The 22257-nt window shown below is 42.2% G+C and overlaps 3 protein-coding genes across 6 annotated transcripts in view; 1 reads left to right on the top strand and 2 right to left on the bottom strand.

Annotated features, from left to right (window-relative positions):
- Window positions 1-3873: 3873 nt before the first annotated feature.
- On the bottom strand, window positions 3874-8594 carry zgc:172323 (uncharacterized protein LOC564165 homolog). The gene is made up of 11 exons (XM_037074805.1): window positions 8346-8594; window positions 7951-8110; window positions 7671-7820; window positions 7030-7149; window positions 6854-6949; window positions 6643-6777; window positions 6452-6562; window positions 6247-6357; window positions 5974-6098; window positions 4938-5789; window positions 3874-4541 (listed from the first exon to the last, which is right to left on the bottom strand). Exons 1-11 carry the CDS (start codon window positions 8567-8569, stop codon window positions 4448-4450), a joined length of 2178 nt encoding a protein of 725 aa, XP_036930700.1. The 5' UTR covers window positions 8570-8594; the 3' UTR covers window positions 3874-4447.
- A 2321-nt stretch (window positions 8595-10915) lies between these two features.
- Window positions 10916-13274, bottom strand: tstd3 (thiosulfate sulfurtransferase like domain containing 3). The gene is made up of 4 exons (XM_037073986.1): window positions 13020-13274; window positions 12724-12891; window positions 12064-12223; window positions 10916-11556 (listed from the first exon to the last, which is right to left on the bottom strand). The coding sequence occupies exons 1-4, from the start codon at window positions 13147-13149 to the stop codon at window positions 11499-11501; spliced, it is 516 nt and encodes a 171-aa protein (XP_036929881.1). The 5' UTR covers window positions 13150-13274; the 3' UTR covers window positions 10916-11498.
- A 380-nt stretch (window positions 13275-13654) lies between these two features.
- The window catches only part of usp45 (ubiquitin specific peptidase 45), a 34809-nt gene continuing 26206 nt past the window's right edge, over window positions 13655-22257 (top strand). The window contains exons 1-5 of one of the 4 annotated variants that reach the window (XM_037073985.1): window positions 13655-13994; window positions 14616-14726; window positions 17005-17174; window positions 17814-17914; window positions 18348-18448. In XM_037073985.1, coding sequence (XP_036929880.1) covers window positions 14624-14726; window positions 17005-17174; window positions 17814-17914; window positions 18348-18448 — 475 coding nt within the window. In that variant the 5' untranslated portion in view covers window positions 13655-13994; window positions 14616-14623. The remainder of the gene's footprint in view (window positions 13995-14615; window positions 14727-17004; window positions 17175-17813; window positions 17915-18347; window positions 18449-22257) is intronic. The other 3 variants (XM_037073983.1, XM_037073984.1, XM_037073982.1) reach the window with 3 other exon arrangements.

The following is a 22257-nucleotide window of genomic DNA, read 5'->3' as shown; positions in this document are numbered from 1 at the left end:
GAGGCAGCCTCCAACATGTGGCTCTGTGCTGCAGCCCTCTGACGCTGCGCCCATGAGCAGGGGGAGAAGAACGAGAAACCGCAGGCGATCAATTGAGACCGTGAACATGCTGACCTCTGACCTGTCCGCGGTGGACTCTCTCTGTGTCTCTCTGGATGATGAGCAGCAGCCCGCATACACGAGATGTCATAACTATAGAACAAATGATAAGAAACGTCCAGGTGGCATAATACAAATAAACTAATAGACATCAATCTCTCTCTCTCTCTCTCTCTCTCTCTCTCTCTCTCTCTCTCTCTCTCTCTCTCTCTCTCTCTCTCTCTCTCTCTCTCCCTGCGCTCCTCCACAGCCGCTCAAAGAGCCCGGTCGACACGCGAACAATCTCATCAATAGGCGCAATGTTTGCGCCTGGCTGTGCGGGGAGGTTATTTATTAACGCCTCGCCATTTGCGGCTGGTTCCCATCCACCCCTGCGCCGCTTTAAAGCCCCGCACTTCTCCAGAGTGAAATTAATTATTCTCCGAGGAGGAGGAGGAGGAGGAGGAGGAGGCAAAAGAAGGGGGCGAAGACGTTTCCTTCGCTGCGGTGAATCCCCGCTCCGCTGTGCGCTCCGGAGCAGTCAAAAGGCTCGGTGTCAGAGTGGAAACAGTGTTGGGAGCAAATGGGATGGAAAATTAAATGAAATCAAATGGCTTGACCGGCGGTATTGTTCCTCCTCCCTTTTGAAAAGAAAAAAAAAAGACACATTAATTACACGCTCGGATCTTTCTCCAGGGACAGTGCTGTCGAGTCCATCAACAGCATTCCGCAAGTGTTTAATAATCTTAAATAACGACCTGAGAAGAATCGGAGCTGGGAGAGGAGGGAGACGTTTTTATGGGCGGCTCTGCCTGGCTCTTGCCAGCCTTCTTCGGATTTTAACTGTCTAAACGGTGGGGCTCTGATTTAACTGGTTGGCCATTAATGAGCCATGAATATAGAGGAACAACCTGCCTGCAAAGCAACGCGGTAAATACAGAGAGCAATGCCCCACCAGGGATCTCCATTCATGCGCCCTGACTATACTTCAGGGGTGCCAAGGGTTCACCACCACCTCTCCTGGACTGGTTTCAATGGCCTACCATTTAAGACCCCTCCGAGCTTAGAAGAAAAACACATTTTTTATGTCGACCCATAAACTTTGTTTGGGTCTATTCAGCAGAGCCCAATCATTGTCCCACTTAGCAATGTGGCCTATTTCTCACAGGTTCCCACGTCTTGGAATTGACGCCGTGTTTGTCTAAATCCATTTATTTCTCCACATGTAAGGCCGCACCTTCGGCACCTGTCACATTTATTTGGTCACGCGTCTTTTAATTAAAACAAAGACAAAGGGGAAAAAGTGAAGTCCTCATGCTTTTGCTCTTGCGGACAGACTGAACTCTGTGCAGCCAAAGAGCCACAAACTTCTTATTATTCCTTTCAGACGTGGGCCCGCTCTCAGACAAAGAGGGACGCTTTGGACAGGCCTGTTCATCTTATTCCTCGCCCTTCTTTCCTTTTATTTAAAGGCACTCCGCTCATATTTAAGGTGTTTACACTCTCTGAGAAACCTGGGGAAAGACGCAGGCTGCGGCGAGGGGCAGACCAGCTGCCTTGATGCGGGTGGGACATTACCGACGCGTTTGAATAGTAATTATGCTTGTATGGGACTCCCACCAGATGACATGATTGGGTTTTAACCCAGACTAATATTCAGGATCGCATTATAGAGGAGCAGAATAAACGGCACCTGATTGAACGCAGTTCATGCGTGATTCCATTCAGGGTGCCTTCTCTTTTTTTTCCTCCCTGAAGTGGGCTGCACCGTTTCTGTATTCAAAGTCTCTACAAAGTTTCTGCGCCGGCCCTTTTTTTTTTTTTTTTTTTTTCTTCAAGCCACATTTCCCTGACTTAAACTCACTTTGTCTCGCATGAGCGGACGCGGAGAAAGGCGTGTGAAGTCGCGGGAATTGATATGTTTCGGTGTACCTTATAAATTCATACCTTTTCTCACTCGAGCGCCTCAGAAAGAGCGTGTCACTCAGGCCGATTCTCTCTGCTGTCCAACGCATTTAGCAGGAGATCTATTTGAGGAGTTCATTCCTAGGCAAATGTATGCAGGCCGGGCTGTGCATGAATAGAGCAGCGTGTCAGCCGACCCTAATTGGGATTTAGCCACCAAAAGCATACGCACAAAGTGACAGAAAATCGCAGGTTTCAAAGAAAGTCACAACTTTTGCCCTTCTTGGTGAATATAAGGAGCTCTTCCCCTCGGCTCGGAGTTAAACTGCATTTTTCTTGTAGGATGGAGGTTAGTGACCCATTTGGCTGCGCGGTGTGTATCCGCAAAACAACTATAATGGCAAAGAGCATGTTTAAGGACATGTAACCTTGACTGGCCTGTATGTTTGAGGCTAGATAATCCAAGTCACGGTTATTAAATGAACACATTTCCCCCACTTCATTTCTGAGACAGCAGAAGTGTTTTATTTCTACAGAGATTCGTAGTTTGTCATGGACATTTTCCTGTGATCTATAATAATAAAACATATAATAATAATAATAATAATAATAATAATAATAATAATAATTGCTGTAAAAACTGATAATAATTATAACAATAATAATTTCATTTCTAAAATCTGCATCACAATCGCTTATCGGAAAAGGGTTTTTTTAGAGACTGATTTTTGACACATCACTGTCTCTGTGAAGGCATTATTTCGTGAATGAATTATAGCAAATTAACTTCTCATTTAATTATTTTTTAATTAATTTACTGTAAGGACAAACCCAGACTCTCGTTGGTTGGATTTTTCCATTCTGAAGACGAAGCAACATGGAGAGCTCCGCACGCACTAACCATAAAGTCACACATACTCACTCACATATCTGTTATTGATTTAAAAGATCCGTGCGTCCCATCATATATATATGTATGTATAATATATATATATATATATATATATATATATATATATATATATATATATATATATATATATATATATATATATATATATATATATATATATATATATATATATATATATATATATATATATAGTGAGAAAATGTAATGCAATGATGTGAGCGTCTCGCGGCTCCTCATTATGTCCCCGACTGACAGCTCTGTGTTCAGACTAATTGCCCCCTGTTTGTTCGGGTGGGATGAGCTTGTGGAAATGATGTCCGAGAGAAATACAGATTTTTAGCCCGCAACAAGAAGTCTGTGCATAATCGTCATAAATGAGTAGCAAAGAGATGATGGGATTTTAAAGGGGCGGGGTTCATTATTATCCATTTTGCTTGTATTTCATTATGTTTTTAGTTTAGGTCGGTTAATATTGATTATTGATATTGATTTTTCTTTTGTTGTAAACATATTTTTTGTGCTGCACTGTTGCAGGAAACATGTTTATTGGACACATCCTTAAATGTTGTCTGATCACATTTGAGGCAAAAACATTTACATTTGTGCTTTTTTGAAATGTCATTGTCCTGACAATTTTAACCTTCAAATACAGAAACCTATATTACCTTTACACTGTTGTAATGTGGAAAACACTCAACAGTGAAATTATATTTAAAAAAAAGATGTAATTTTTATCTTTGTTGACATAAGTCAGATTTGTCCTATTATAATAATAATGGTAAGGTAATGTTATTGCTGCTGTGCCTGTCTTTTGTTGCGCTTTCTGTCAGAGGATTGGTGTGTTGCATGTCCTTGCTCTCAGCCCCTGAGCAGGACACTGAGCGTGTTTGGCATCTGCTGGCCGGATCCAATCGCTCCCAATCAGCAGCAGGAGGGAAAGGTGTGGATGTGGATGGAATGAGGACAGGAAACGGCTGCGTGCCATCACTCTGCTGCAAGAAAAATTGTGACTGATGGATTCCTCAGCCCTCCAGAAAGTGTCAGGGCGACTGCCTTGACCCTCAGGTGACTCTATCTTTCTCTCTGCTTTGCTTTTCCCTCACTACTTTCTCTCCCTTTTTCACTCTTTATCCCTCAAGCCAGTGCTATGAAAATCAGCAACATCTCTCTCACTTGAACAAAAATGTACTTTTACCAGCATTTCATGAAAATGGTATTGGAAAACCTCCTGTGTCCTTATAAGCCACCTCAAACATGGAAAAAGACATCAAATAAAAAAGGACAAAGCAATTGAATGCTGATAGCTTTATTTGCAAGTAGAAAAAAGGGGAGTGGGTGTTGTAAGACACACAAAAGTTTAGAGCCCATGTTGAGGCATATTTAAACTCTATGAAGTGAGGGTTTCACTCTGTAGCAAAGGGTCAGTCATGGTCTTCTTGTCCAGGGCAAAGGGCAAAGGTCAGTGTCCAGACATGGGGTTTGGTAAGTGCAAAGCTTAAAGGGGCGTGGAGGTTTAAAGGCGAGAGGAGGTCATTTGGGAATTCATGCTGGTCACTCGTTGTCAGAGTCATCGGCGGCACCGGTGATGGTGTAGGTTTGTTCCTGGTGGTCCATCTCCAGCACATCGTCCTCATTCTTGACCGTTCTGTAGAGCAGGAGTGAAAATGAAGAGGGATGAGGTGACTAAAGATGTTTGTTACAACCATTAAATATGATGGAGTTCTAAGCATCTTTTTTCTGGCCTCATATTTAACACTGTCATAAAGCACGATAAGACAACGTTAAGTCGGTTCTTATTTAAAGGTGGAGTGAGCAATTCTTGAGAAAAGAAAAGACTCATTCCCAAGTGCTCATTTATCAACATTGTTGGGTTGTTCCTGATGTAGCTCAGACTGACCCACCAACCCAAAATGTCAGTATTTGACGACCTGGGAATGAGACTCATCAGTCACCCTTTTTTCTCCAGTATCACTCAGCCCACTTTTCATTAATGAAAACTATTCTTAAAAGAAACAGAAAAGATACCTGACGGTACCTTTACCTGATGAGGACCGTCCTTCTCTCCGTCAGCTCAACAGCCTGCTCTGCGTAGGCATCGGTGTTGGTGCCCTGTCCTGACCCTGACAGTGCACCTACATCACCTCCACCCACATCCTCAGTCCCTCCAATGCCTCCGATTCCGCTACCCATTCTGGTAGGACCCATTCCACGATCTTTACCACCGACCCTATCCATGCCTCCACCAAGCCCACCATTTCCTCCACTGACACCCATGCCACCTGAACCTGCACCCATTCCAGCACCACCCACACTGCTGTCACCCTTGCCTCCAGTGCCAAGTCCCAAATTTCCACCAACACCGGCACCCACACCTCCAGGACCAGTGGCAGAACCTTCAGCACCAGCGCCCACGCCTCCAGCCCCTTTTCCCAACCCCCCAACACCAGCCCCAGCACCAAAGCTTCCAGCACCGTGTCCACCAGCACCTCCGCCTGTACCCACACCCCCTGTGCCAGCTCCTAGACCTCCACCTGCACCCCCAGCTCCCAATCCATGACCATCAACCATATCTGCTCCACCTGCTTTACCAGCAGGACCTTTCTTGTCATCTGGACCTCCAGCACCCATTCTTCCACCCATTCCTCCAGCACCACTGCTTAGACCAGCACCCATGCCTCCTGCACCCATTCCCCCACCCATTCCGACTCCAGTGCCCACGCCTCCAACACCTCCACCACTACCTCCAGTCATTCCGCCACCCATTCCACCAACACCTCCCATGCTTCCCCCACCGAAGCTCATTCCAGTACCAATGGCAGTGGTGCTGCAGCCGGTCAGAGACAGAGTTTGCATCATGCCAGAGAGTCGCAGATCTTCTCCTTCAATAAGTTTTCTATAAGAAAAAAAAAATATATATATATATATATATATATATATATATATATATATATATATATATATATATATATATATATATATATATATATATATATATAAATAAGAAAAATCAAAACCTTTGTTTACATAAATTCAAATACATTTCATGGCATTAAATCCATTTTTAAATTCTCCTTCACCTGTATGTTGTAATCTCAATCTCCAGAGACATCTTGACATTCAGGAGATCCTGGTACTCGCGCAGGTGCAGCGCAATTTTCTCCTTGGTGGTTTTCAGCTCAAGCTGCAGGGCCTCAATCCGAGCCTGTTACATTAAGAGAGCCATGAAATCAGCGTATGAATGGATTATTGTGGTGGCTTTAGGTCTGCATGCACAAAACTAGCGTATGTGTTAACAATTGACTCTGGTGCGACCAGGTGTGCCCCCTGGGGCTTCATGAACGTAGCTTCACCTGCAGGTCTTCCAGTTCCTTCCTGTACTTTTCTTGCATCTCCCGGATCTGGGCCTCAAGAGCTTCATTCTTAGTCCTCATGCTATCCAAGTCACGTTCTTTGCTTTGGATCTGGAAACATTTTTGTATGATTAAAGTCATTACAGTCATTTGTATATCACTGTTGATTAATTCTCACATAGTCATTTTCATTTTCGATACTCACATCCTTTTTGGCACCAGCTATTTCTTCTCTAATGCTTCGAACCTTATCCACATGCCTTGAAGTCTTACTGGTGAGATCTTCAAACTTGTTTTTATACCATGAATCCATCTCCTAATAATACAGGACAGACATTTACTCAAATTTAGTTTGAGAAATTAACAGCAGACAGTGCTGATGTGTGCTTAGTTTACCTGGAGATTTTTGGCCGCAATGTCGTCATACTGGTTTTGGATTTGTTTCATAGCAGCTGCCAGGTCAGGGAGGGCGAATGCACTCTCAGCTGAGACGTGAGCTGCATAGATCTGTTTCATGAGCTCATCAATTTCCTGGCGAGAAGAAATGTTTAGTACTCATTTTATTGATAGGGAACCTATGTAATTCTTACAAGAAGATGTTATCCACCTGTTGATGGACGCGCTTTAGGAATTCAATTTCAACTTCCAGCTGCTCCAGCTTCTTCTCCAAGATGATGCGAGAGGAGGTGGCTTTGTCCACGTCCTGAAGAAAACTTATTGTTATTATCATGTCACTTTGGGACTGCAAATTAATTTGATGGTGGCTTATTAAATGTAACTTACTGGACGGAAGGCTTCAATGTCCAACTCGGCTTTCCTCCTCAGCTCCACTGCCTCCTCATATTTGATTTTGATTGCCTCTAGATGAGCAGCTGTGGACTCCTTAGCTGCCAAGGAGATGTCCTGAAAACCAAGGATCCAGAAGTAAAATGGTCATCTATCAGATTTGGAGGTGTGTGCACGGGTGTGTGCAAAATGTAGATCAGCCTCTTTTGCATTTTATATTCTAACTTCATTCTTGTGTGTGTGTGTGTGTGTGTGTGTGTGTGTGTGTGTGTGTGTGTGTGTGTGTGTGTGTGTGTGTGTGTGTGTGTGTGTGTGTGTGTGTGTGTGTGTGCATCTGCCAAAGCATAATCAAGTCCTCTCATCTGTGCATAAAACATAGCTGAAGACAGCTGTACTCCATGACACCTTAACGCGGTCAGGCACCTCTCCATTTGCCTGCCAGAAATAAGCCTGTTACCAGGTAAGGAACCTTGAAAACACCAAGTTGACGTCTTGTATCATTGCTTGGCTGGATCCTCTACAGTTCAGTGAGGTGTAAACCTCGCCTGAAACAAAGAATTCAGTCTTCACGCTCTATTGAGCACCTGAAATGTAAGAAAAGAAACAGGCGATGTGTTGCTTAGTAGATTCTGCCTCACCCGCTGAACTCTCATCTGGTCAGCAATCTTTTGCAGCTCCCTCAACTGCTCCTCATATAAGAGGCGTAGACCTGTTGGCTTTTCGAAGCGGTTCTGGTAGGCCTCAATCTCTGCCTCAAGTAGCTTGTTCTGCTGCTCAAGTGACCGAACCTGTAAGCACAAGAAAACCTCCTCTGTGATGTGTGAGCAACATGCTGCCGTTTCTCAACGAAAGACATTGTTAGCCAGGCCTGAAAAATCTGGATGAAGCACAACGTGGTGAGTTTGAAGGCTGTTTTACCTTGTTGATGTAGACAGCCAGCCTGTCATTGAGGACAATCATCTCCTGTCTTTCACTCGTGCGGGTGCTGAGGAATTCTTGGTTCTCGGCTGCAGCCACGTTCAGATCCATGGCAGGTTCTCCACTGGGCCCAACACATACCATGGCTCCTGCACTCACACTGACAATTCACCCATGAGCCAAAAATATAAAATTTGAATTTGATCATCATATTATGAGAAAAAAGGGATGTTTCACATCTTGAAAAGTAGTTTTAAATTGCTTGAAAGAGACCTTGAGGCACTTATTTTGATGACATACGGTCAAATATTTTACATAAGGACAAATCTATCTGCATGGCCTTTCTCTTTAACACTACCTTTCCATATGGAGGTACAGTGGCTGACAGAGCTTACCCTGCTCCAATCATGCGAGTCCTGCGTGCAGCTGACACAGTCCTTCGTCCCACTGACTCCACACGCATGCTGCTGGCCCCGGCTCTGCAGGGGTAGCTGGCGGAGGCATGACGGGCGTCTCTCCTGGTGGGGGATGGGCTGGACACCCTGACCTGGTAGGACGAGCTGCTGCTGTCCTCAAAGTGACGGCGGTAGGAAGAGATCCTCTCCGGGCTGCGGCTCATGGTGGCGGCAGCGACTGTCTCTTCTGGTTCTCTGAGGAAAACACGAGAAATGCTCAAGCAGGATCCGTCTGTAGTTAACTGCACTTCACGGCTGTTCCACCTTGCCTGTACTCCCTGATTATCAACCCGCCCGCAGGTTTTATACTTCCCATTGCAAGCCACATCCCAACTGTCAAAGACAGCCCAGTTCATGAGGCAACACTTGTGGAATCTTGAACCTCTGCATCAACTGAAGCTTGACCTGCTGCTCAGATATTTGTCAGCAGCGTGTGAAGGCCAGAGCTGGGCTGGGACAGTGACGACAACATTACTGGAGGGTTCACCCATTAGTCTCTGTTCAAAACAGAGTGTGATCATGTATCAGTCTCTATTTTATCCGAAGCATAATGGGTTTTGCCAGGCTTATCTTACATCCACCACCTCAGTGTCCACTACAGCAAGGGGCAGCAGACAGACATGCAGGCGAGCATGCAGGGTCCGGTCAGTCAGAGCAGCCAGTAGGTGCAGCACTGATGTGATGTGCTCTGATGGGACGAGGGACTTTAATTGAATGCTGAGCAGAAGCTAGAGGGTGAGCCTATGAGGCTCAAGAGGAACAAAGAGCCCTGGCAAGATTTGACATAAATTAGTACTTATTAGTCTGGTCGGTTTTCAACATATTAAAAGCAGAATGTGCAGAAAAAAAAAAGAAATTAACTGCTTCTGAGGGAAATAAGGAGGCAGAAGACAAGGAGGAGGGGGGTCGCAGTCTGGAGTTTACGGTTGACATGGCACAGTGATATGAGGGGAGAAAACAGTGGTCAGGTCTTTTCAGAGCAGCTCACCATTGACACCTACAAGGTCACATGGTCAGGGGTCAGTAAACGTTACACTGCCCTTAACATGTACTGTGAACATGAACTGCCAGCAAGATTAACCCTCATAGAAGACCTACGACTTATACATGCAGAGAAAAATACATAGATCATAACCTATCCAAAAGCCAGGTAATATTTAGAGCACATTTGTGCAAATATAACTTGTAGAGCGCTTCTTTATTTGTTTGTTCCTGTGAAAGCCTGTCACGATGTACTAAGTGAGCTTCTATTCTCTCCCATTGACCTCAGTTCTTGCAGCAGTGTGGGACTTTCGGGAAGAGGTGGAATCAGTTATGTGAACAGTCCATCTCCACTAACGAGCTCTCTTCCAGCTGCAGCCAAATAACTCATCATTGTGGTATTTTCTATTACCATATTTATGACGCCTAATTTCAAATGCCAATGCAACCCCACCACGCACCCACATTTAACCCCAAGCGGGGGCACTGATGGTGCAAAGGGTCAGATATTTAATTAATAGGTTTCACCATGAAACTTCCTGAGTTGATTACTTAAAGGGGCAATTTGTCAGAATTTGTAGGTGAAAACATTCAAAAATGAACTAAAATTATCAATAGAATGTCAATAAGTAGCAGTTTTTACGTTATGTCTATATTGTCCATATTGTGTTAGAGAAACCTACCCAAGTATGCATGCTAACCAGCTAGCTCTGACCCATCCGGGTTCAAGGACAAGCGCTCCCCTAGACCTCGTGGTCCCGGTCCAAACCATTGCCCTAACTCAGGGCAAGTTAGCAGCAGTAAGAGGTTGTGATATGGTGTCCCCTGTTTGTTTTGAGTATGAACTTGACGAGCGACCAATTCTTAGACATTGCACCTTCATATTGAGACAACTGCAATTTTATATCGCAAGTTTTATGATCTATGGTCTCCGTTATGATAATGCAGCATCCTCTCACTCAGTGTCAAACCCACAACACTAGCTGACCGGTAACACATCACAAAAAAGCCATATTGGTCAACCCTAACATCAACACACATGAGATTATTTACATATGCATCTGTTAAGTCACTCAGAGGTCAGTGTCCTGTTCAGTGTCACCTGAATTAAGGCCCTTGGATTACTTATAAATCTTGACTAAACTGATCCTGAGAATGTATGTGGTCACTTTGGACTTTCAACCTCAGTCGTAAAAGGGGAAGCTGATAGAGAACCAAGGTCCATGGTCGCAGTCAGCATACTGTAGTAGAGACATTCTTCTCAGCTGAAAACAAACACATTCATTATCATGGATGATGAAGGGACATGTTAATGTTTCCTGGAGGGTTGGTGGCACATTCATACTGAGACATACTGGATATTAGACAGGGCCCTTCGATATAATAGATCATCTTAGCCCCAGTGGCTGTCACCTCAGCACTCAGTGCCTATTTATATCACATATTAGCCATTGTCTCATGCCCTTTTGATAGACCTGTTTGACATTGTCCAAAAGTTGTAAAACAAATACAATAAAACACAAACTCCCTTTTGCTATTGATCAAAAGTATACTTTTATTTACTGAACGATGTTGGCAACAACTGCACTGACAGTTCCATCTAGGAGTTATTTAATATTCACAATACGTCAACTTGAAATGCTTAACTTTTCATATTATGCAATCAAAGACTTCAACTCTACAATCATACACAGTTTAGTAGTAATTTGCATAGATCATTTCAAAACAAAAACTTTAGCACTTAATTGGTTGTTAATATTTGCAGTAATATTGAGAATAAACACTAGTTCTTCATTGTTCTGGTTTATTGGTACAAAGCTGTAAAGGGTAGATAAACTGTTCTAAAATAAGTTCAAGCAACATTGCATAAGGTTTGAGATCTTTTAGCAGCAGACACATGATTGCTGATGTGCGCTGAGCCTTCTGGTTTCAGTCTTTGGATTTGAAAGTGAGGTTAACAACTTTAATCACTGGTTCTTAAAACAACAGAAAATAGAATAAACTTAAAAAAAAAAAAAACCTTTACAAGACTCCTTGTTATGCAGTTCCTTTCCCAATCTGATCTCAGATCACCTTTTTTTTAGAGAGCTTTCAATAATGCTTATTCCTGGGTCAATTATGTTGTTCGTTTTTCACCCAGTCTTGCCATCCACCCGGGTAATGCTGAACACTGAAAGACAGAGAAAAAGGAAGCAAATGAAGGAACTGCTGCATCAACAGAGTTGTGTCAAAACCGAAACTGCATTTATGTTTCACAGGTATTAACACATAATAACATGCTGCATTTACTAGTTTCACTGCTAGCCTCTTAACCTAAGAGTGTTTTTCGTATAATTCAGATACTGGAGATGTGGGATATCAGTCCACTCAGGAGAGCACTGCAAGAGAGACTGTCATTACGCAACAAGAGGTTAGCACTCTCCAGCTGGAGAAGTTTAGTACTATCTCGTGGTGAAATACAACAGATATAAAACTCTGTTAACCAAATTCAGCCATAAAATGAACTCATACTTTGGCCTTTGCCCAGACTAGAGAATTGGTAAACTTTTAAAAACAACAAGAAATCTTATTCAACATTTGCTTTATGGCTACAAGAGTTCAACAAATTGTGGACTTGATGAGGTGAAAACATATTTTTAAAAGAGATACTGTGTAGGCCATGACAAAAACGTCTCACTCTTTGTATCCCAGCGAGACAGCTGTGTCGAGTGCTTTCTTGCTCCTGACCCCTGCCAGACAGCTGAACACAATGTTATCTGTCTGCTGGGGCATATCACCGCCGTACTTTTCTTTGTACTCTTCAGGATCTAGCTGGAGGGCAGTGTTCACCTGTCCCACTGCAAAAGCAAAGAAGCAAAGACATTCAAATATATAAAAACGCCACTCAACCTATACTAAACCGGCAAATGTGAGAAGTATACTTAAAGTACGTCCTCTTAAGTGTTTGTGGGAACTGTTGTAAGTGGTGTCAAAGCATTATACCTGGATACACTTACCAGAATGTCAGTCATGTCCCCCCTCAAACAATCTAATCCATGTGGAATTCAGTATTCAGTATTTGCAATTGAATGAACTTGGCACAATAAAGGCCTTCAATTATAAGCGCAAAGAAACAGAGCAAGGAAACCGCAGTTTCAATGGAGCTCCAAGGGGTTATCTGATGTACGTATGCTTAGTGTAATTTAGTGATTTCAGTCATTCTCAAATTTACTTGTGACCTGCAGGAAACAGAAACGACTGAGTACAGTATTAGTTGGTGTAACATCAGTGGATTTGACCTTATATTCCTGAAACCCATCTGTAATTTTAAGTGTACTTCAGGCAGAGCAACACTCACGGGGAACGTTTATCGTCCCGGGGATGAAGCCGTACTCCCTGAGCTCCCAGGGCTCTCTGACATCTATAACTACGGATTTCCGGGCAGCCAGGAGCAGCTTCAGCTGGTCATAACTCACATCTGTGCTCGGTGGTCCTGAACTGAACCTGCGGAGCAGCAGACCTGTACCTGAGAGCAAAACAAACATGTCATATCCATAAACGACTTGAAAGCATAATAGTTAGTCACGAGGCGACGAGTTGACACACACACGGACAGGAGATAAGCTAGCAAATCAATACAACGATACAACTCACTTTTGCAGCAGAGGTGAGTGTTGGACACAAGGCTTTGTCCTCCAGGGACGGAAGCCCCAGGAAGGACGTTACTGTTCCATAACACCCGCTGGACAACCCGTGTAAACCTCAAACACCTTCTGAGAGCCATGTGTGATTACTGTTGCACCTTGTATTAACACTTAGTCAACATAAACTCGTAATTGCTCATACGGCGTGAGGAGGCAGCCATAAAGCACACACCACTTCCGATGCCAACAAGGATTTGCGCGTGCGCAGAAGTGCGGAACAATTCACGGACAAAAAAGAATCTCTGCTTTTGACATGCTGTCAAACTCAAAGTCATGACTAAAATGTCAAAAGTAAGACAATTATGAACACAAATTAGCAGCATGTAGGATACATCTAGTGCACTTAAGAATTATGAACACATGAGAAAGATTGACTTATCATGAGTTCTCAAAACGCAGCCGTGCCATGTCGCTTTCACTTGCACTTTTACCAACATTACAGATTTATCTTAAATGACTCTGTAACTAAAATATAACAACAAATGTATCAATCTGTGCTTGTTCTTGTATTATGAAACATAGAAAACGCTCTCGAATGCCTCGGTACTAGTGAAACCATTCCCTTGTCGTGGGATTTCCCATTACACATGAATGCAGCATCCAACCAAACTGAGCTGCCGTAGTGCGTCACATGTTGACTAAGGCTTTGCTAATTGATGCTACCGAAAGCTTGACAAATTTTACAGTGTCAAAAGCAAATAACGAAGAATTATTAAGATAACTGTTCTGTTGTTGTCGGAACTCTGTACTTTGCCTCGAAATGCCGTAATATCGCTCTGTATCGTTGGATAAGGCACACGTGTGAATGTTTTATTTATTCTGACAAGCTAATGTAGCTAGCTTGTTTGTTAGCCAGGAAGACTTGACATCTCCCCGTTGGCTCCAGGTTAGGTAACATTGTCAACATAGGAGCCAAAATAAAGAGGTGAGTTTGTGTCAGTTTTTCACCAAATGTCACTTTGAAAAAGTTCCTCATTCATTGTTTACATTTCTTGAATGACACGAAGGCCTTTGACGCTTTCCTAAAAAGGAGGTACGGGGCTATTTGAGGCTTCTTAACAGTGTCATAAACTTGTCCGTTTTTACTTATTCTTGATACAGTGTCACCTTTTATCTGACTGACATTTTTTCTTTATAAGTGACGTAATGTGCAATCCCTTAGTACAGTTTGACAGTTGCACATTTTCTGATGTTTTGGCTCAGTCCTGATTAATTGTTTAGAAATAGTCATCTGATAATGGATAAGTGACTGTCTTTCTACACTTCATTCACAGTTTATCTGCTGCAAATACAGACACCCTCTAAATTAAGCACTGTAAACTCACAGTCATTGACACCTAAAATCCACTGTTCTCCAGTACAAAGGCAATACATTCAGGCGTGTTATATAAAAATACTTAGGCACTTTAGCTAGAAGTGTTGGGTGCCTCGGTTAGTACAATGACAGAGTGCAAGCTCTGCTTCGCTCAAGTGTCTTTGTTAAAACACAGTTATGAGGTAGCTTTATTTAGTAACACCTATTTTGCTCCTCCATCCTCCCATCCAGAGCTCCAGATGCGGCTAAAGGACCCCTTCTCTTTGAAAGCCACCGATATGACTAAGCGGACTAATAAACCGCGGAAACCTCGAGATGAGGAGTCATCAGATGAAGTTAGTGGTAAGTCTCTGAAGCGGTACAGGGCACCAAACAAGCTGAAGTTCTAGCACAATGGATAGTGAATGGGATCAGCTCTTAAGTTTTGCCTAAACAACGCGGTATGTATTTAGGACTTTCTGTAAAATGTTCGTTAATTAATGAATTTACCAAGTACATTCATTTTCTGAAGCAAGATGAGACAGCATCAGGTGTTCTGAGGTCTGAATTAGTCATTTCTAGGTGAAGGTAAACATTTTAACTCCACAAACGGTCTGTACCATCTCACTTTGTTTGTTTGTTTGTTTGATTGATATACTGGTGAGTATATACTGGTTTTATATGAAGGACATAACTAACTTCTTAACATATTTCACCACTGCTGTAGTCCCTTTATGATATGAGTGCACAGTTTTGCTCCCTGACCTTTATGTAAGGAACATACACTATATTACCAAAAGTATTCGCTCACCTGCCTTTACTCATTCTATGAACTGAAGTGCCATCCCATTCCTAACTCATAGAATTCAATATGATGTCAGTCCACCTTTTGCAGCTATTACAGCTTCAACTCTTCTGGGAAGACTGTCCACAAGGTTGAGGAGAGTGTTTATAGGAATTTTTGACCATTCTTCCAAAAGCGCATTGGTGAGGTCACACACTGATGTTGGTCGAGAAGGCCTGGCTCTCAGTCTCCGCTCTAATTCATCCCAAAGGTGTTCTATCGGGTTCAGGTCAGGACTCTGTGCAGGCCAGTCAAGTTCATCCACACCAGACTCTGTCATCCACGTCTTTATGGACCTTGCTTTGTGCACTGGTGCACAGTCATGTTGGAAGAGGAAGGGGCCCGCTCCAAACTGTTCCCACAAGGTTGGGAGCATGGAATTGTCCAAAATGTTTTGGTATCCTGAAGCATTCAATGTTCCTTTCACTGGAACTAAGGGGCCAAGCCCAGCTCCTGAAAAACAACCCCATACCATAATTCCTCCTCCACCAAATTTCACAGTTGGCACAATGCAATCTGAAATGTACCGTTCTCCTGGCAACCTCCAAACCCAGACTCGTCCATCAGATTGCCAGATGGAAAAGCGTGATTCATCACTCCAGAGAACGCGTCTCCACTGCTCTAGAGGCCAGTGACGGCGTGCTTTACACCATTGCATCCGACGCCTTGCATTGCACTTGGTGATGTGTGGCTTGGCTGCAGCTGCTCGGCCATGGAAACCCATTCCATGAAGCTCTCTGCGTACTGTACTTGGGCTAATCTGAAGGTCACATGAAGTTTGTAGCTCTCTAGCAATTGACTGTGCAGAAAGTCGGCGACCTCTTTGCACTATGCGCTTCAGCATCCGCTGACCCCTCTCCGTCACTTTACGTGGCCTACCACTTCGTGGCTGAGTTGCTGTTGTTCCCAAACGCTTCCATTTTGTTATAATAGAGCTGACAGTTGACTGTGGAATATTTAGGAGCGAGGAAATTTCACGACTGGATTTGTTGCACAAGTGGCATCCTATGACAGTTCCACGCTGGAATTCACTGAGCTCCTGAGAGCGGCCCATTCTTTCACAAATGTCTTGTTTCACAGTCTGCATGCCTGAGTGCTTGAATTTATACACCTGGGGCCAGGCCAAGTGATTAGAACACCTGATTCTGATCATTTGAATGGGTGAGCGAATACTTTTGGTAATATAGTGTACATGGCAGTTCACTCTGTTTGACTACCTTCCCAGTCATGCCCCGAGGAAGACCCAGTATAGGTCGAAAGCAGTCAGCGCCTTTCTCCTTTGTGATTTTCGCACTGATATGCCCTAAAAAAAGGGTTTTTAATGACATCATCAGCTTGGTGCAAGTGTGCCTGAAGGAAACCTGTGCGCTTCCTTTTTCTACATTAATTTACAACCCTTGAATATTTCCAGCATTATCAACACAGTATTAGTTCCAACAGAAATATTATTACCTTGTACTTTCTGTCAATTTAGTAAAATTACAAGATTTCAAAAATGTGTCCTATCAGACCAGGGCAAAAAACTGTATGTTATTGAATCCCCATGACAGTAGTGGAATATGTATTTTTGGGAATTCATCTTAAAATGGATATATATGCTGCTTCTATCTTTTGTAAGACGAGGGTCCAACCTTGTATAGTCTTCAACAGCTGTTGCATATAGTATCACCATAACTCAGAATTCCAAATTGGCGCCTGAAATTGATATCTATTTATCTATCTATCTATCTATCTATCTATCTATCTATCTATCTATCTATCTATCTATCTATCTATCTATTTATTTATTTAAACCAGGGTTGACTTGCCAGCACGTGAGTAAGGCTGTGGACCTGAACTCAGTGAAGAAATCAGTTCTCTCCAGTGTGTGGTTGATGTGTTCTGAGTGCCTAAAGGAGAGGACAATGATCGATGGAGAACCGGCAGCATCCCATGACATTGTGGTGTGTTTAAAGTGTGGTTTCCAGGTAATGACTGTTTATACAAAATAAAAAATTGACTGCACAATACATCACAGCACACTGTACTTAAACAGTACACCGCATTAACCAAATATTTGTTTTATTTTTAATGATCCAAAATATCAGTGGACAGAAGGCCATTATGTAATTGACTTATGTGTATTTACTAGGCAATTAAGTTGCTTTTGTGCAGAAAGCCTTTATGGTTTGATGGTGTGTCCACCACCAAAACATTTAGCGGGAATGTAACAGACACCCACATCACAATAAACAGACTACTCATTTATTACCTGAGAAATCACAGCAACAAAATGTTTGTCTGCCCTTTTCTGCATTTTAAAGAAATAAAGAGACATTTTTTAGAATTAAATAGTGTATTAGTAAATTGGAGAAAGGTCTTAGAAATATGAATATATTGATATATTCTGTTACACAGTTAATCAAAATATGAATGTAATATGACCAAGTGAAATATAAGAATCATGAGAAGTTGCACATTTTGGATAAAGGAATACAATATCATGGAGTCTTTGCATACATGATTATTTTTTAATCCATATAGCTTTAGAACTACCACATGAAAATATGGCTTTATTGAAGTGGGATTTTTACCTGATTTTTAAATTTGATTTAACTTTCTTACAGGGTTGTAACCAGTCAGGGATCCAGCATGCTGTCAAGCACCACCAAGCTTTTCATCCAGAGTCTCACTGCATCACCATCAGTTTAAGCACATGGAAGGCCTGGTGAGATACCCCAGAATGACATTACATATAAACTAATGAAGAAGCCATGACTTTACACACTACCAATGTGTGGTCAACTTGATATGACATGTATCAAAATGGCGCCAGTGTTTGTGTTTATATAGGAAACAACAGAGAACTAGTGTGGGTGTTTCTGACATGCATTATATACCATAGATGTGTGCTGTCTGAAAGTCAGGTATACATTGTTTTATATAATTTTAGATGTTTGAATGTCTTTGTTAATTATCAATTCTTTACGAATAAAATAGTTTTCCAAACTAATACTTTGATTGTGTTTATGAATGGTTTCCATGTCAGCCAAGTATTTCTGTTATCAAATATTAAATCATTTCAACATTTATGTGTGTTTTTAAATTCCACAGTAACTTAAAGCCTTTCTGTGTTTGTCTATGACTCGTTATTGTAACAGGTGTTTTGAATGCAATGAGGAGCTTTCCACTCACTGCAACAAGAAGGCTTTGGCTCAGACCTTGGACTTTTTACAAAAGCACTCTGTCAAGGCAACGTCAGGTAAGGTGTTTTCCCTCTCGGAGGTCTGGCCTCCTACTGTTGTTAAAAAAAAGCTTTTAGTGGGCACATGCCAAACGTACATCCTCATTACTATTTCAGCAAGGCTAAATTCAGTTCAGTTAGAGTTTTTTACAAATACTTCTTCGATTTAGTAGCCATGTCTTCAGTTAAAGTAGAGCATGATTGGCCTTGAACACATACAACTTACAGTAATAACCAGATATTAATGGCACATCATTCTGTAATGATCTGCACTGGTGTACCTCAAACAAGGTTTCCTGTGCTCTAGTGTCCTTATGAACCACAGTCTAACAGTACAAAAACACAATGACTGTATACCAGACTATTACTGGCTGTCTTGTTGCGAATTCCATGACTGCTGAACAAAGTACATTTAGACAGATGAACTGGATTACCTGATCACAAATGTTCAGATGTGTTATTGTCAGTGGTCCAGCTACTTACCAGAAACTGCCTGTAGTACACCTGCTCCCCCTGGTGGCTGTGATCATTGGAATCCCTGGACTTCATCCTCACTGTGGAGAGAGCCTTTGTGTGTGTGATGAGCAAAACCACTTTGTGTCAGAGACATTACCTCGTATGGATGCATCCAAATCTCTGTTGAATTCCTATTGCTGCACTTGGCTTGCAGAGCCCTTTTTCATGTCTTCTAAGGGTTATAAAAGTAAACTTCTACATCTTTGACAAAAAAAAAACACTTTATATAAACGTGTTGCATATCACTAACTACAATTTGATTCTGAAGACAATTTGAGTTCTATCGTAGCAGGTTGTGTTCGTACTGATACAGCCAGACTTAGCTCTACTTTCAGTCTTATGTCCTCTCACCTCACTCAGGCCACCTGAGCCCTCCTCGCTCAGTCAGTCAACCATAAAGATATTAACCCCCCCAACCCCTTTCTGTGCTTACCCATTCATACACCTTCTGTTCTGTAACTCTCCCACTGTTTGCTGGCATGTTGAGAGGCCTCTTACCAAGCTGAAGCTGATCAGGGTGGTGGGCATCACCACTTTCGGTCTTACTGGCTGCCTCCACTAAGCCCAGTTGCCAGTGGCCAGAGGCCAGCCGCCATGGCCCGGTCCGGCTGGTTCACTATCGGTCTCTCAGCTGCAGCTTTAGAGTTGCGGGATGATGATGCTGCAGCAATTCCCCTAACCCTCACCCCCACCCTGCACACCGCATGACTGCACACATTAGAGGAATTAGGCGCTTGAGTGATGCTTCCCGGCTGGGTTCCCTGAAGAACAAGAGCAGCTGCGTGGGGTTCAGCCACTGCTCTGTCGTTCTTTGTCTTTCCATCGCTATCTGTTTCTGTCCCTTGCTTCCTCCGTCAAGCCGCTGTATGTCTCACCACCTCTGGGCCTGTGTGCTGCACTAGTGGGAGCCAGGGTCTTCAACAAGTCAGAGTGACTGGATCCTCACAGCTGGAGTGCACTTGCTCTCAGAGGACTCGCAAATACCCTATTTTATTTTTATTTTTATGCTACATTTTTTGGCCATAACAAAGGATGTTCTGTTTAAGTAATACACTTTATTGAATTCTCATGCTACAGTGTATTCTTTTGCAATGGAAGCACAAGCTCTCCCTGGAACAGAATCTGAAAATGTTTCATTTGCCAAGTCCATTACATACTAGAGGAATTTGCAGACTCTTTGAGTAAAATGTGTTTGTAGAGGGCTTAAATAGTTTGTGATGCACAGCTATTTACAAAGTAGACATGCTTGATAGTTGTTTGACAGATGCAGACATGCAGTTTTCATTTTCCATCTCCATCAGACCTCTTATGACAAACAAGTTCACTTTCCCTGTTACTATTCAGTGTTCCTATTTCCTCACACACTGTGGTTTTCAAAGATAAACTCATGCATACAGTACCAGTTTTTTTATGGATTAGAAATTGATTCAAATACTGCTTTTCAACCAATCTTAGCGGGTCTACACAGGTTTTTCAAATGCAGGTAGAACTGCTAAAAATTCAAGTTAGCAGGGCGCCAAACAGGACACTAGCCAGGATGTTGAGCATTTTTGGCTTCAAAACACCACTGAGCAGGTTCATAAGAATGAACGGGGCTCCACCTCCAATGCTGTGTCCAGTAAGAAAACGTCCTTGAATAGACCGCATCACAAATTCCTTTCTTACAGACTTGCCAGCACCGAATGTTGATAATGTGGCATCACTTCTCGCATTGAAAACTAGTGTTTACCCGAATCTTACGTTTAGATCAAAGTCAAGCTGAGCCAAGGTGATCAAAACCCCACGTCTACTGCAGAGTCAATTAACCCGGGTGTAAATGCTGTTTACACATTCTCATTGCACACAAAGCCCGATCTTAGTGGGTTTAAGTGGCTTTTTTGTGGAAAAGGGGTATTAAATACATTGTGGCTCTCTCTTGAAAGATCATGTCTCAATGAAGAAAAAAGAGAGAATTTAGAATTTAAACCAAATTCTCAACTATGTGATTACCTGTAAGAAAATTATAAGAGCAGGCTGTACATTCTTTTTTTTGGCTTTGTTTTGTTTTTTAACCAAGTGAAGGTTGAAATGTAAGGGACATAGATATACACGTCATGTTCTAGGCTAGAAAGTATCTGGAAATTTGGTAAGGAAATGAATTTGTTAATTTTTTGTATGGATCATTGATTAATAATGTATAGAACAAAATAAATGTCAATGCATAAATCATAATTTAATATTGCATCGTAGCCCTCTGAATTATAATCATATAAAATAGTGAGCTGAACAGAGATTCATATTGCTGAGTGTGTATTTAATACGTCCATATACCTGTGGAATTGCCCTTTAGCGGACAAGGTGCCTACCAGGGGTCAACGTTGGTGGGAAACGATTTGCTAAGCTGGGCAGTCGATATCTGCAGCTTTCCCCTTTGCCTCTTTAAATTACCTGTCACCTTCCCTGCCACCCAATTGTTCCACACCGGTCGGCCAAATTGGTATAGAGGTGGGCAGCCATTGTTGCAGCAAAATAAGTGGTTGTTGTCTGCTGAGGAGCTTGTGAAATTGCATTTCAGTATGAAGGCCATGTTTTCAGAAGAAGCTGCTGTTGTACTGTTTTTCCTATAGACCTCACCACAAAAGATCCCAAGCAAGGATTTTTTTTTCAGAATCTATAATAATTTTGTACAACAACAGCTCAGGGTAGAAAGAAAGTCGATTAACTGTGCTCTCTCACCATCAAGGCCTTCAGCTCAAGTACCAGAGTCCCAGTAAAAAGCGAATTGACCTCAGGGAGCTACACTCACTAGTCTTTGTGTAGCAAATTGAAATGTTGGTTCTGAATAGGCATCAGAGCTTGTTTCTCATTGGAATCTGACAATTCTGTCTTGTTTAATGGTAGTGATTATTATCAATCGCTTTATTACCACATCAGAGTGTTCTTTCATTGTTAATTTTGTAACTTAAAAATTCTGTAATAAACTATTCAGCTTGATGCCATAAGTATATTTTGAAATTGGTTTTGGTGTCTTCAGTCCATTTAGACATCATAGATAGAAACATTATATCCCTGACATCATCTTGGTTTTGCAAAACATTCTGATACAAGGTTATGTATTTTATACAGATAGTCTGGCCTATCTTTCAAATAACTTTGACGAATATAGATGCAGTAATGAAGCAATGAAGCACATTTTTTGTTTGGTGGAGCTAGGCCATGTGGCTTAAAAATTATAATAAAGCTATATCCTATATTTAACTTCTTCTGCAAAACTGCTTTACAAAGGGATTATGGCCCAAAAAAACACAACCAGAAAAACCGGATCCATTTGA

Source organism: Acanthopagrus latus, chromosome 17 (genome assembly GCF_904848185.1).
Source record: "Acanthopagrus latus isolate v.2019 chromosome 17, fAcaLat1.1, whole genome shotgun sequence".
NCBI lineage: Eukaryota > Metazoa > Chordata > Actinopteri > Spariformes > Sparidae > Acanthopagrus > Acanthopagrus latus.
The sequence above is the reverse complement of the archived record's forward strand: the minus strand, read 5'-3'. Positions and strand labels throughout refer to the sequence as shown.

Bases quoted from the DNA above. Each gene is read 5' to 3' on its own strand.
- tstd3 (XM_037073986.1), bottom strand. From the start codon at position 13,149: ATGGCTCTCAGAAGGTGTTTGAGGTTTACACGGGTTGTCCAGCGGGTG. The intron at 12,892-13,019 runs GTGAGTTGTATC...TTTTGCTCTCAG, and splicing joins CACTCACCTCTGCTGCAAAA to GTACAGGTCTGCTGCTCCGC. The intron at 12,224-12,723 runs GTGAGTGTTGCT...TTGCTTTTGCAG, and splicing joins CGGGACGATAAACGTTCCCC to TGGGACAGGTGAACACTGCC.
- zgc:172323 (XM_037074805.1), bottom strand. From the start codon at position 8,569: ATGAGCCGCAGCCCGGAGAGGATCTCTTCCTACCGCCGTCACTTTGAG. The intron at 5,790-5,973 runs GTGAAGGAGAAT...TTTTTCTTATAG, and splicing joins ATTGAGATTACAACATACAG to AAAACTTATTGAAGGAGAAG. The intron at 4,542-4,937 runs GTAAAGGTACCG...CCTGCTCTACAG, and splicing joins AGAAGGACGGTCCTCATCAG to AACGGTCAAGAATGAGGACG.